The sequence below is a fragment of the Grus americana genome, chromosome 14 (assembly GCF_028858705.1).
Source record: "Grus americana isolate bGruAme1 chromosome 14, bGruAme1.mat, whole genome shotgun sequence".
In the NCBI taxonomy this organism is placed as follows: Eukaryota; Metazoa; Chordata; class Aves; order Gruiformes; family Gruidae; genus Grus; species Grus americana.
In genome coordinates, this window is record NC_072865.1 from 9,060,259 (window position 1) to 9,075,192 (window position 14,934).

Here is a 14,934-nt window from a genome sequence, read left to right on the forward strand (position 1 = left end):
AAACAACACTTACATTTTAACAAGGCTTAACTATCAGAAGCATAGCACACCTTACTAACTCGTACTGTGATCTTATATCAGACGTTCTGCTGCAAATATAGGTATATAAACCACCCCAATATAGCTCAGTTTCTAGACAACACTCAAACATACTATATTTTGGGCCATCACACACATGAAACAAGGCATTTTTTGTACTATTGAAAAATATGAAATACTAGTTAATTTTTTTTTACTTAAACCGTATAAAATTGAGTAGCAGAAAGGAAGAAAGGCAAAAAATTAATTACTTCAAGTTACATACAAATTACATTGTAGCTCAGGTAATGTTCAAGATTTATTCAATTAAGCCATTTTTAATAAAAAGAAAATGATGGATTCCAGCACTACAAGGTGCAAAATTTGAGTTATATCTGTCCAATAATACCATATATACCAGAGGATATATTTCCTTACTGAAGAGCTAAGTGCAAGTCTCCAGTGATATTTGTTTAGATCCATAAAGGATAGACAAACCTTTTCAAAGTAGAGAACCTGTTACAAATCAACGAGATACTCAGTGAGATCTTTATCATTGGAAAAGGAGAAATTGCTAAGAAATGTACTACTGTTAAATTTTGCAGGAGAATAAAATGGTCTTATTTCGATATATGTCAGGCTCTCAAGCATTTTAATGTAGGTTCCATTAGAAGGTTTCCTTGTGCAATAGGAATTTTAAAATAAATTAAAAAACCCAAGAGCTTGGTATTTTCAAGACAAAATGAGCTAAGGAAAACTCTGAAAATGCAAGCATTTTATATTTAAGTAACTAGAATATTTTAGATTAGAAGTCTGACCTGGGAAGAAGTTTGTTTTGTGCTGCTACGAAGATTTTTTTTTTTTTTAAACTTTACTCAACAAATGAAGGGATAATTAAAAATCCTTTACCATAAAAATGAAATACAAGACAAAGGAGACAGTCCTTTAAATGCAAAAACTTGAATGGTAACTAAAGAGCATATGGAGAAAGACTTCTACCCAGCATAGAGGGATAGATCACGACTCTGTACAGAGCAAGTCAAAAGATAAGCTCGGTGAACGAACAGAGGGACACATAAAGTACAAATGCAGTGACTCATAAGTACTTCCTAAAAAGAGAATCACCAGAATTCCAAGCAAGTAGCAAAAGCCTAAAAGAATATAATAAAACAAGACATATCCTGCCATGGAGATAGAGATTTTCAACTACTCTGCATACGAGGAAAAGGTAAAACAGAGGAATACAGAAGTAACCTGTCAAAACAGAAGCGAGCGAATCTAAGTTTAAGGCTCACAGTGAGGGACAGGTGAAGTTCAAGTCCTGCAGTTACTACTCAGATCTTATAACCAAACCCTTCTCTCAGAGAAGTCACTGACTCTAGCAAACCAGAGCCTTGTGACTTGGGGACTCATCCCTTAATAAAAGCAGCCAAGGATTTATTCAGGCCAAAGAAAATACAGATAAACATCTCAAGACTGACAGCCGGATCATGGATGACACACTGGGATACACTGGACATAAAAGCCAGCTCAAACTCAGATCCCTGCTATGCATTATGGCAGGGACTGGGGAGCAAGGAGGAAGCAGCACGCTTGGACTTGATAAGCAAAACAGTGCTGGTTGTGTGCCTTTACCTAACCAAGGCTGTCAGAGAAAGCTGTGTCCTCTCTAAACAACGAGAAGCTGATCACATCACATCCTCTAAAGCCAAGATCTTACAAACACACTATGCTGAAGATGCAAATAGTCTGACAGGACTCATTGCACACATGAGAAGATCAGTCACCTCAGCAAAATGGGTGAGTTTATTTCCAGAAGCAAGGGTACATCAGACTACCTGTCAACAGCATTCAGATGGTTTTCTTCTTTGTTTTGTGCATGTGTATTTTAAATAAAGGACTCTAGTAACAGAGGTCCTATTACAAGTACCAGACCCAAGCTGGATATAGGACTGGCACCTTCAGCCATCACAAATCTCAGCCATCATGGCACGATTCTTTAATTTTCAGAATTTTGAATTCTGAAGATCTGATGGCAGGTTTTCTGATTTTCTATGAGGAAGCAGATGATCAAGTAACCCTTCACATCTTTTTTTAATATACAATACAGATTTTTATTTTTTTTTAAAATATGTATTATTTTTTTAATGAAAAGTTTAGAACTTCCTTTCCGGTGTTAACTATGGCTGACACTGACAACTGCAGTTCCCTAGGATTTAGGAATGAGCAGTGGTGCACCAGATTTCCAGCCTGCATACGGGTCTGCTGTGCTGTGCAACCAACATCCAGCTGCAAGCTTAGTATGTCTACACAAAGTAAATTCGGTATTACCTCTGGGAACCCTCCCTTGAAAACACACGGGACCTACAGTACTAATCAAACAAGATTTTAAAAACACACAAACTGAGAGAGTAACAACTATATTGGTAAACTCCAGACATATAAGCTCCATCACTAACAAGGTACTTAGTACATATATTTCAAGTCAGATCTGACAGACATCGGAATCCATACAGATAATCCACAGATCTTTTTCAAGTATTACTTGGGAAACCAAAAAGTTTAATGGCATATTATCTACCTTGTTTCACCCAAACGGTATCACTGCCCTAAAAGCCCTAACCCAAATTAACCAATTCTTCTAAAGGAGGCTAGCAGGAGTAAGTGAAGCAATTCTTGTGTTGTGGTGGGTGGAAAGTATCATTACTTTTTGTTTTTTTTAAATTAAAGACTGATTAAGAAACCCTGACTAACAAGGGCATTTATTTACCTACTTCTGCTAGAGCTGCATTCATTTCACAATGAGACCCTGCCCATGGGTGAAAACAAGACAGGTTAAGTTTTGGCTAAAACAATACATTAATGTCATTTGTTTAAGTTTCTAGTTAGGTTATTACCTAAAAAAGATTAAAGATTTTTGAAGTAATTTAAATTTGTATGTGGGGGGAAAATGTGCAAGATTTCTTTTACAATAAAAACAGAAGCAGTTAAAGAAATACAAAGAAAAAGCATCTAAAGGAGCATCTCAGAAATTCCTTAAGTTATCTGTGTTATCTAAGCCAAGTTAAAAGTCAAGATTGTCAATCCTTGACCAAGAAAGCCTAGTACTCACTGTATCTGAACCCTCCAACACTGTCCGAAGAAACCCCAATGTATTTGTCTTTGTTCTTCTTTGCTTTCTTCCTCTCTTCCCGAAGTCGATCATCATCTTGAGCAAATTCAACCATTTCTTTTACCTTCTGGCGTATGTTTATACCTTGGTCTTTGCCATTTTCATCTGTGTAAGTAATGCAGGATAGAGACGATGGATGGAAGAAGGGGGGAAAGGAAAGAAAAAATAAATCAGAGGCAGCAATACTGAACATCAAACTGATAAAAAAATTGAATTATGAACACAGCAGTCAGAGAAAGATCTTATGACTACTAAGGTCCACTGCATTTGTTTAAAAGAGACCAAATATTTTGTTTCAAGACAAATTTTCATCCTTAGACAAAGGATAATTTTCACTGAACAGTGTATTTAGAAACATCAAACTGCTGCTGAAACATTGAAAAGATTAACAAAGACTGAGACAGAAATTATAGTCCCCACTTGAACAATTTTAACCCTTCAAAATATAACCCCTTCTCCTCAGTCTTTTTAATACAGTTTTTGCAAGTTTAATTGCAATAACTCACATTGCAAAACTGAATTTTTTGAAAAATTGCTTTCAGTTGGGATATACTACAAGCTAAACATGCTCCTTTCCCAGCCTTTTTCACATTCAAAACACACACTGGCCTTGCTGCCTTTGCACTGTAAATATTATTTGGTGGGAGGAAAAAAACCCAGCTTCAAACAGATGTGTGTGTTTTGGAGCTCTAACCTTTTCTTCCCATATGATTAAAGCTATTCCTTTACGGACACCACAGGGGACCAGTCTCTAGTGCATATTTTAATATAAACCCGAACACTCATGTTGTGTTGGTTCTGTTGTTATTAGCCAGTCTTTTCTGCAAGTTCTTGTCTTCACTAATTAATACTCTAGGGTCCCACGTCTTGGATTCTGCACTCTTCACACAACTGGCAACAGTCACATTCTAATTAGACTGGGGAAGCTTCTAAGCTGGTTCAGGTGACTGACAACTCCAACTACTGTTTTAATTTGCTTATAAGATTTTTCTATTGCTCACCTACAAAGTGGTAATTTTCCAGGGATCGCAAATCATAAATGTGTTCTCTGGCACTTGTAACAACACGCTCTGATCCATTCCTTATGAGGTAAGCTAGGAGCAGCAAAGACTATAAAAATACAAAGCACTTTATGATTGCATGAACAAAAGCTCTATTTAAAAAAAAAAGCCATAGAAAACCAAACCTACCCCCTCCCCAAATAAGTAAGTAATAAGACTTTCCCCTTTTAAATAAATGCTTATTATATGAGTTCACATAGAAAAAACACAACCTTTTCCCCCCATGCACCCTTTCCTCTTTAAGGTAACGAAACTGTATTTGTCAAACTCTAATTTATTATTTCATCACAAGTAGTTACCTTCATCAGCTACTGCTTGTTTTAAAAGCTAGCACTATCCATTTAAGAGAAAAAGTTAACACTGCTAAATGAAGCATTTCCTTTTGCCTCTTGTTTACAATTTTCCAATGGTTTTCACTGAGAACTCGCTCCTACAGAAATACAAGAAACCTTCTGCAGGATGGAATGGATATACAAAACTGCAGTTCAGGACAATTTTAAGCAAGTGACAAAACAAATGAAGTCTAAATAATACTTTAACTGCAATCTTTTATGTTAAGGATTTCTATCTAGAAAAAAAAATTAATGCACTTTCTGCAAAGTAGTGCCTTTATCAGCTAAAACTATCATTATATTTCAACCTATCCAAACCTGATAAGCAATTCCAAGCAGTCTTTATAACATTAAGTAGTTATGTGGGATAGCATTAAATATTAATTTATATTGTACTTCAGGGAAAACAATTACTATGAATACAAAACATCAAGCACCTGTGAAAAGCACAAACCATGCCTCAGAATTAATTGTCTTGTTACAATCCTAGCATCAAGAAAAACAAAATATAAGCTAGTCTAATACATCAGTTTTAAAAAAATGAGGTTATATTTGCATAATTCAGTGAACATCGAACACCACTTTAAGTGCAGCATAATATAATCTTAAGCAAAAAGTTTCTGTACCATGCTAATTAGCCAAAGACAAGAAAAATGCAAATTATTTGTGTTTTTTTTTTCTTTCCCAAAACCCAAGACAGACATAAAAGCCTCATATGATAAGATCTGCAAGAAAATTTGGTCCACTCAAAGCTAAACTACAATTTTTAGAGAATTATGAATTGGCAGAAAATTAAGATTAGTTTCCATTTTATGTCAGGTATTCTTGAATTCCTTCAAAACACATTTTCCTGATAGCACAGTAACTTATCTACTTCTCACAGAGCACCATAACAACTCCTTTGGGTAGATTCAAAATGTGAATGCTACTCTAATACTTGAATATCAGCAAAACATAATTGCTCTGTTTCATTCGTTAAGTAGCATCTTAGACACACTTCTAAAACCAGAAACTTTGGGTTTTTTTCATATACAGCACTTGAAAGACATCTTTGACTTCAGTAACAGAATTATAAATCATATAGTTAGGAAAGAAATTATAGGTTGTTAGTGGAGTAAGCGATATAGCAGTACCTAATCAAGACTCTACATCAGAACATTCTAACAGGAACAAGCATTGTGTCCTTTGTAGACCAAAGTCTTGAATACTTCCACTTCATACACACCTTATAAACTCTCCTCCAGTTCTTTTTATTGTCTTTCAGCATTCGAGTCCAAAGCATGTTCATAAGTTCTGGAAACTGTTCATACATAAACGTAGCCCTAAAGAATTAAAAGGAGTTAAGAAATTTTATTCTCTGTGGTTTGTCACAATAGCTTGTTAAAACTCAGGGCTGACAGTAGATGGCAGGCTTGATCTAAGCCCATTCACATTTGATGACATTACAAGGGAAAAAGCTATCCTTATTTCTTACTCATATAGAAGTAATTTACATACCAGTACTACAAAAGAAAAAAAGAGTAAATCTAAAAATCTGAGGCAGTAAAAGAACCTTCACTAATTTATAAAGAAAATAATGCTTAACATGAATACCCTAATAATCACTGCAACTAGTCAAACATGCAACTTCCAAACTCGTTTTAACAGAAAAAAGTTCAAGGAAGAATTTGACATGTTTTCTCTATTTGGAAAAGTCACAAGAAAGCAATTTGGAAAAAAACACTCCAAGAGAATCTGATATATTGAAAGAATTATGAGGCTACATAAATAAAAATAAAGAATTTAAAAAATACTTTGACTTCATTTTTTGACAGTTTTCAGTACATAAGATTACGCATTAAAAAAATAACACTTGATTTAAAGCAACTTTTCAGCATTATCAGTCAGCATACCACAGAGTTGATTTAGCAGCAAATTTCACATTCCTGTATAAAATGCACCTTTCTTTTCTTCATCACTGAGCCAAATTATCACTTACTTGGCAATCTCTCCCATGAGTTGCCCTGAAGGTCCCCATGGATCATCATTGGTTGCTTCTCGAACCTTAGACTCTATTTCTGAATAATTCATAACCACATTGGTGCTGCAAAGGAAAAAAAATTAACACACATGAAGATTAGCATCAAAACTGAGAAACACATGAAAACTTAATAATGACACTAGTGCATATCTCACTTAATGAGATACCTCTACAGGGTGGAAAAGAAAACATCTTTAGTGCAGAAGTTACCCTGAGGACACTATACAACACATTTAAGCTATCTTTAAGAAGGTTTTACTATTCTATTAGTCTTCAAGAATATAGATGAGACACTACGCATTACATTACAGCTGGATTCAGTCCAGTAAAAATGGCTTTTGGTCAAATTAAAATCCAAACTGAATCACTAGAGTCAAAGCTGATAGCTTCCCCAACCAGGTATAGTTTGCTCACAGGTTTATATGGTGTACAGTTACTTGCAAGAGGTGTTGTAACTCAATCAGAAGCAGATTTTTTTTTTTTTTTTGAATGATGAGTGCTACAAGAGAAACTCAAGAATATCAGTACCAAACAGGCATTAGTGAAAAAAAAATTAAAAAATCACACAGAAGACTGAAGTAAAGGCGATGAGGTTCACTAGAAAGTCTGGTTTGTGCCTAGAATATATTTAAGGTAAAACAGCAAAAGAAGAAAAGCTGCAGAGCATACTATTACAACTAAAGCAATTCAAAATATAAGGAGCTCAGGTTGTTTTTATGAGAATTCACAGAAAAATGTAACTTGGAAAAAGGAAGCAATTTTTCCACATTGGTTATATTAAAATAGTCAATATTTGTGGGCTTTTTTAAAAATTAATCTCAAACTGGTAACATTCAACTGTAAGCCCAGGAATCTCACTTGTGCCTCTGAAAGCATCCAGATACATTTGAGAACACAATGATTTTCCTTATATTTTAAGGTGAGCAAGCAGGCCCAAAACAGCATTCATGAGGACAAAGTTTGTAAAACAGCTCTCCAGTTATGGAGCAATATAGCACAGCACACTAATGAACCATCGGTAAAAGTAAACCTAGTGGCCTCTGCTTTCCCCACATACTTTGTAGTGTATTTGAAATAACTTAGAATTTACGTGTTTACATCTATTGTATCAAAAGTTTGAAAGTTTACTTAACTGTTAAAAGTACATCATACAACTGGTTTTAGCAGCTAAAAAAACCCAGGAAGATGACTGCATTCAACACAAACCATCCCATAAAGTCAAATTAATTAAACTGTAGGAAAGATCTAATGATCTTTTATCACAATGTGGAGAAGGCATTTGCTGCTTAAAAGCCTCCTCTGAACCTGAAAGGACTAGAAAAAAATAAATTTTAAAAATCAAGATGCTTTAATAGTCATCCCTCTGTCCATGCAGGAGTTGGCACAAAGCAGCATTCAAGCAATACCCGTTCAATTTTATTTGGCATAAGGAAAGCAAAGATCTTGGAACTGAGAGTTATAAACAGCAGAAACAAGAATGAGATCCCCTTAAGTCTGAAAGGGGACACAGAAGGTAATTGTTAAAACAGAATAAAACTCCTGGACTTAATCTTGGATTCTCAGCATGAGAATTCCTGCTGTCAGATTCTGATGTATGATTTTATTCGACTTCGTGTCTAAAGAGAACGTAAGCTACATGACTGAATAAATAATCAGCAAGCTAACAGAACCTATCTATATAAAAAAAAGCATGTAGGAACACAGCAGTAGTATGAACAACAATAATTAAGGATTTATAAATTCATTTATGCTAAATGCACCTCAAGCTTCTGTTTCTCACGTTTTCTTTACCATACATACAAATGTAAACTAATACCATCTTTATTTCCCATATGCATGGAACATTTAAAAAACCTCCACAACCCCAAAGCTACAGGCTTCAGCACTTTGCAGCTTTCAGCACACTAGTTCCCTTGTCCAAAGCAAGGAAAGGCAGGGAGCTGAATGGAAAGGTTCTGGTTGTTTTTATAACCCCTCCTTAAGCGCTTGTTTGAGAGAGAGACTTGATGGGGAGTTGGCGGGGGGGGGCATGAAATGAAGCATTTCCTTCATTTCTTAGAGCAAAGAATTTAAGATTGGAAAATGCACGAAGAGATGCAAACTTACTGTAATACATATAATGCAGGCATTAGCTATGGAAGAAAGTGCATGGCTAAAGCAGCATTGGGGTGAAAGTGGGAAACGGAAGAGAAACAAGGGAAATTAAGTAATGTCAAAAGAAAGAAGGTGTAGTTAAACCCCTGTAAGTAGAGACATATTCTATTCCTAAAGCCATCCTGCAGTAAAGTTATTGTTCTCAGCAACAGCAGAAAGCTCTTTTATAAATGTCAAGATGAGATCTAATGGCACAAAGCGTTCCAAAACAAAAGCATCTTTAAGCCACATTTAATTCGGCAACAAATGTAAACTTCAAGGAAAAAAAAAAAACAACTGTTGTATAGTTTGGCATCATTCCAGGTCACTTAAAAATAACCATTTCTAAAAAGGTGGAAATACAGTTTTATTCTTCCTTTCCCATGTTTTCTATGGCCCTCGTTCCATGCCCTACCCATGATTCCTGTGACCTTTGCAACAAAAAAATAATTTACGTCCAGATGTGAAGGGAAAAAGTGACTAGCTTGATTGCCAAGACTTCCTGTGATTGATATAAATTTAATATCCGAGGACACTTTCAGACACCAGGGGGGGCTCTCTGATTAGTTTATACTGGGTGGCTTCCAGGGAATCGTGCTGGATTGCATGGACACAGTCTGCTTTGCAAACAAATGGACATACAACAGTCAAGATTGACAAAGTATCTTTGCAGTCAGTGTTTAAAATCCCCTATTATCTGCAAGACTGCATTTGGATATACCCCAAAGCGTTAACTGAAGCCCTGCACAACTGGAATCTTGTGACAAGCGCAATTACAAGAACTTTTGACATGGACAAAGACATTAAACACAAGAAGTGTATTTTGAAAGTTACATCCAAAATAAAGGCACAGCAAATAAATGGGTTGACACTAACATTACAAACTGTTTCATTCTTTTCTGTTTGTCTTACATTTCTTTTAAGTCTATTAAATCAGACTAGTGTCAACAGATTATTTTTACTCTTTATTGTACGCCTTAAAAATTATTTCAGTATTGTTTCTTTCAAAAAACCAAAACTGTTCAGAAAAGCCAAGAGAGGGCACTGTCACATCTCTGTGAAACAGTAAGCAAAATGTTAGCTTTTAATTTCTTGCAAGATAACACTCAACTTTAAATGTTTGCACCTACAATTTATAGCAACACTGAATAGGTAGCTCAAGTCTGAGACTAAATTCCTCCCCGTGAATAAATGGACGTCGTTAATGAAAAGCCACTGGGTAATAGTTATAAATAACTTATCTCAGACTACAGCAGACAATCAGACACTTCCTTTTAAAACAATAGTTAAAAGTTTTACATACGTTTTATAAACTATATTTTAACATATTTTGAAACTGAATAGATGTACCATAGATAAAATATGAAAAAAATACTACTTTGTCCACAATTTTGTCTGAAGAAAATTATTTCAAAGAATTCAAGCAATTGTAAATAACTTCAAATTCTGTTCTAAGTTACACTTTGAGATTTGTACATTTGAGATAAAGCTGTCATCTGGATCCAGGTGCCATATCCTATACTGTGCTAAAAAACCCAGAAGATAAGCAAGAGGGGGAGAGGAGAGGGACATGAGGGGTGGAAGAAATATTGCACATACGTCAAATTATACATTTGAGGTAAAAATAATGTTTAGTTGGTGTTAGGGAGAGGCATAATCTAAGAGGTGTCCCATCCTCCCCCCCCCCCATATCAGTGGACATAAATACACACAAACACTAGTGAGCAATAAATGTATCTGCAGAAACCATCTATTTGTGTTTGATTTCAACATACTCCAGTATAAGGCTCCAATAGATGTATTTTGGCTACTCTGCTCAGGTTTCTGACCTTACATAGTAATATATGAACCAAGCTACTAATGCTCAGAAGGACAGTATTAGTGAGGATGAGGTGTACTCTGCTCTCAGTAACATATCAGTGCTTCTTCAGTAGTTTTTTTTCTATAAAATAGCTACAAAATAAATACTGAAAAAGAAAGCTTTCCTCTTTCAGACTAAGAAATAATTTTTAAAAAACAATCACTTTCATGCCACGAAAGTAAAAGCATAGTATTTCCACCCAACATTCTATTAAAAAAAATTAAATGATCACATCATCATGAATTTAAATGTTTCTTTCAGAGTGAAGATTTTTCATTGTTCAGAACCACAAGGTGTTTTCTACAGATTCACATGCTGTTACTGAAGTCAGCTCAATTATCTATCTGTTAGGAGATTATCATCACTTATAAAATAGTACACAACTATAACTATACTGCTTCTAGTAACAGCTTCCAATTGGTAACATTACAACCAGTTTTGTTGTGCCTGAACTAATTATCCCACATCAATCACTGCTGGTTCCACACTAACAAAAACCAAACCTTAATCTCTCTAAATCATACCCCTCGAACCAGGAACACTTTGGAAACACGGATGGGGAAACGCAAGGCTCTGAACATAGCAACAGAAATTGAAGGAGTCTATTTTCTCAACTAATCTCTGCTCTAAAATTCACCACCAAACTCTAACATTAACCCGCAAATAACATTTCGTAACAATGATTTACATGCACTATCAGCAAATCTACTAAAGAAAAAGGTGCAACAATTTTGGTCTTTGTTCACTTGATTCAACACTTTGGTTAGAAATTCGGATGCAGCATACAGCACTAGCTAGAGTAAACAGTTCAATGCCCACCGTTGTCCCAAAAGAACGCCACACAGTTAGATATTTGCACTTCACGCTCCCCAGCATCTTCCTATATCCTCCAGACTTTTTTCATGGTCAGTGGTGTTCTGTTCCCTCATCACCCTGACAATACAGTCAAGTGCATGAAATCACAACTTACAAAGGAAGCTTCCAGTTCACAGATAGATTTTGGGAGCAATGTTCTTTTGAAGGAAGCATTCCTAAGATAAGCGTTCATCAGGCAAGGAATAGAGAGCTATATCTCACAAAGTTTCAGATCTTCAAACAACACGTAAACTTAGCATTTTGTACTAATGCTTAAATAGCAGCAGAGTCTTAAACATGCAGAAACCTTTAAATAGCATGTGCATAGGAGACCTGCAATAGAGAAAATAGCGCCATGAGAAAAGAAAGTATTTATACATTAAAGGTAATAAAGGTAATGAAAGAATAATAAATATCTATCTATCTATCCATCCATCCAGAATGGAACTTACTTTAAAACCTATTAAGGAATCAGAAAGCCTAACAGATCTTAGTCAATGTTTCTGCACAAACTTAAAAGCCTTGAATATGCCCTGGGGCAAGAGTGAGACCACTCCATTAAAAGCACCATTAGGATTAGAGTTGCTATTGATGTGGGTGGTGTCACTGAGGACACAAGTACCATCCTGGACATTAGATCCACAGAAGATTTGTGAAATGCCATGTCTAATCTTGTGAAAACTAAAACAAACAGAAGTCACAGAGAGGGTACATTACAACAGTTTCTTTATAGTGATGATAAAGGTATTGGATTGGACAGGGTAAGCCTAATTAGAAACACTTCGCAAACCTTTGGGAAGCTGCCCACTGTGCTGAGGGACTGAGCAGCAGGAACAAGAAACCTGGTTACACAGTTAAATTTTTTTTTTCAATGTATATTTCAAACCAATTACGATATCATGTATACATGGGATTCCTATGTGCATAATATTATGCCTTTAACTATTACTCCAAGGACATCACTGGATTATGCACCTTCTGTTTTCCTTTTTTTTAATTTTACAACTGGGAACACTAAAATACTAAAAGCTGAGATGAGAAACTTTCTACATTTTACCACCATTAACAGTTTCCAATGAGACACCATTCTGCAAATATCTGTTTAAAGACTAAGTGCAGAAGAAAAAAAATTCAAGCGTTACACACGTTTGTCTATCATATGTATTGTTTGAACATTAGTGCTATTTGAACAAATAGCAACACTAAAGAAATTATAATTTTTAAAGAAAAAAATTAGTCTTAGAGGGGGAGGGGTCTGGATGAACAGAGGACAACAGAAGCTCTGTTACTGTACAGGACTATAGTGTGGTACCAAAGTCTTGCAAGAAACAAATATTTTAACCTTTTGTTATTTAAGCCTCCAAAACAGACACAATATAATTTTATCTTTTAAATAACTATGTGTATAGCATTATCCTTTCAATAGGCAGTCTCATATACTAATACTTTAATCTCATTCTTTCTGTAATTTTGTTAGCAGCTTACTTTTAGAAAGTCTTCTCCATGTTTCCCATGACCTTCACAGTGAAGAAAAGCAAAGCAAACTTCAAATTTGGTCCATGACAGAACAGACATAACTGACTCAGAATAAAATCTCATCATCTCACTTAGTGAAATAACAAAGGAGAGTGTTAGATTAACAATCTCTAAAGTCCACACGGACTAAACACAGTAAGAATACACTCGCACAGTTCTATGCTGGGCTTCTCAGATTTAAAAATGAATAGATTGTATTGTCCAACCAGAAAGGAACGTAAATGGCATCTGAAAAATAAGTAGCTCAGAAACCATTAAATTACAGCATAAGGACAGTTTCCTTTAACTCTAATTGAACAAAGAAGAACATACACAGCTGGTTCATTTATTCATTTGCATATCTCCATCTAAACATCACTATGATTTTTATGGAAAGGCACGTAGATAGGAACAGGAGTGCTTTCTCATACAGATGGTTTGTTACCAGCATGGTGGTAGCTTCAACGTAAACCTCTGAACAAAGGCAGCAGTAACTTACATCTGGATGCTGAGCTAATGCTCTGCTCCTACAGTAAAGTGCTGGCTTTGTCTTCCAGCAGATGATTTTCTCCTAACAGTTGGGTTTTCTGCTCCCCTTCAGCTGAGAAGCTAGCAGTCTTCCACTACAGTCAAGATAGGGACCCACTAGCTATTGTTCATCTGATCCATGGTGCATGTTTTAGGAATACTATCCAAACACAACAGCAGCAATTTATTTTCAGATTTCCCAAAAATCAGTACAGGGGCTGACAACTTAAGGCAAAAAAATATATATAATGTAGCTTTTCTTTTAGACATGAGACTGCATCCATAGTTGGTTTTTTTTAAAAAATGAATGAACGAATGCACTATAAAATAATATGAGCAAAGTGAACATTCAACATCTGGAGAGGAGATAAGGCAGACCCCAGAAAAATTTCCACAATACAGAGTTATCTAAGAGACCCTCACACCCACAGACATACAAATGCATTTAAGATGAAGCCTTTGGAGGGGAGGGAACACATCTTATCCCCACCATTCATCTTCTATGAGTCATGCATCTAAACTATTTTTAGTATCTAGATTAAAAGGTTCCTGTAAAGCAGGAGTGGAAATAGATGGAAAGGTTTCTGAGAATGCTAAAAAGTTCTTTTAATATTAAATGATCCATTTTTAAACTGTGTGCAGAAATTTCAACTACTGAGAGTACACAGTAAATAAAAAAAGCTAAACTACTCATCTGAGTACAGGACACACCTCCCCCACTCCCAGGTGGGGGAATCTTGGCATCTATTAAATTGTTAATTAGTTTCCAGAAACACTTTTTCCAATTAAAAAAATCATTTAATACTTATCCATCTGGGCATGAAATACTTTCAAAAGAGCATTTGAAGCGGTGAGCTAAAAAAGCAGCAATCCTGATCCGCACAGCACCACTTCCCAAACCACTGGGGGCCAGCACACCGTGCAAGAAGCACCTCGCAAAAAGGGGCATCGTATATTAACTCCACTTATTTCTGTTAGCATCACTTCCTTCAAGCTCTGACGGATTAAAGCTGATCACTAGTCCAAACTTGTGTTTCAAGAAACTGAAAGGATTTAAGACAAAGTCAAATGAAAAGATGCATTTCAGCACCAGATTTCACTGCCCTGTGACAGTCTGTCACTACCTTCAAAAGCTGAACATGCAGACTGGTTCAGCAACAGAGGACACAAAGATAAAACATAATTCATCCACCTGTTTTCCCAAACAATATAATGGACATTCAGGAATGTATGTACCTAATGTTATTAACAATTACTCAGAGAAAAATAAATTGCCTTCAAAATAAAGATGGTGCTGCTCGTCCCCCCAGTGAACTCGGATATTAGATCTCAGCCAGCATCTCTCTCCTTGCTTGGTGAAGACAAACTAGCTAAAATACATGTAACAAACTTAATGCATTTTCATTTTGCTCCTGTCAGTGATGTCACTTTTGTTATAA

General features: G+C 35.7%; 1 protein-coding gene across 1 annotated transcript in view; it reads right to left on the reverse strand.

The window, feature by feature from the left end:
* CLINT1 (clathrin interactor 1) overlaps positions 1-14,934 on the reverse strand; it is a 52,085-nt gene that overhangs the window by 18,494 nt on the left and 18,657 nt on the right. Inside the window, exons 2-5 of the mRNA XM_054841445.1 lie at positions 6,562-6,666; positions 5,809-5,905; positions 4,192-4,300; positions 3,131-3,295 (exon numbers count right to left, since the gene is read on the reverse strand). Of these exons, the coding sequence (XP_054697420.1) occupies positions 3,131-3,295; positions 4,192-4,300; positions 5,809-5,905; positions 6,562-6,666 (476 nt within the window). The remainder of the gene's footprint in view (positions 1-3,130; positions 3,296-4,191; positions 4,301-5,808; positions 5,906-6,561; positions 6,667-14,934) is intronic.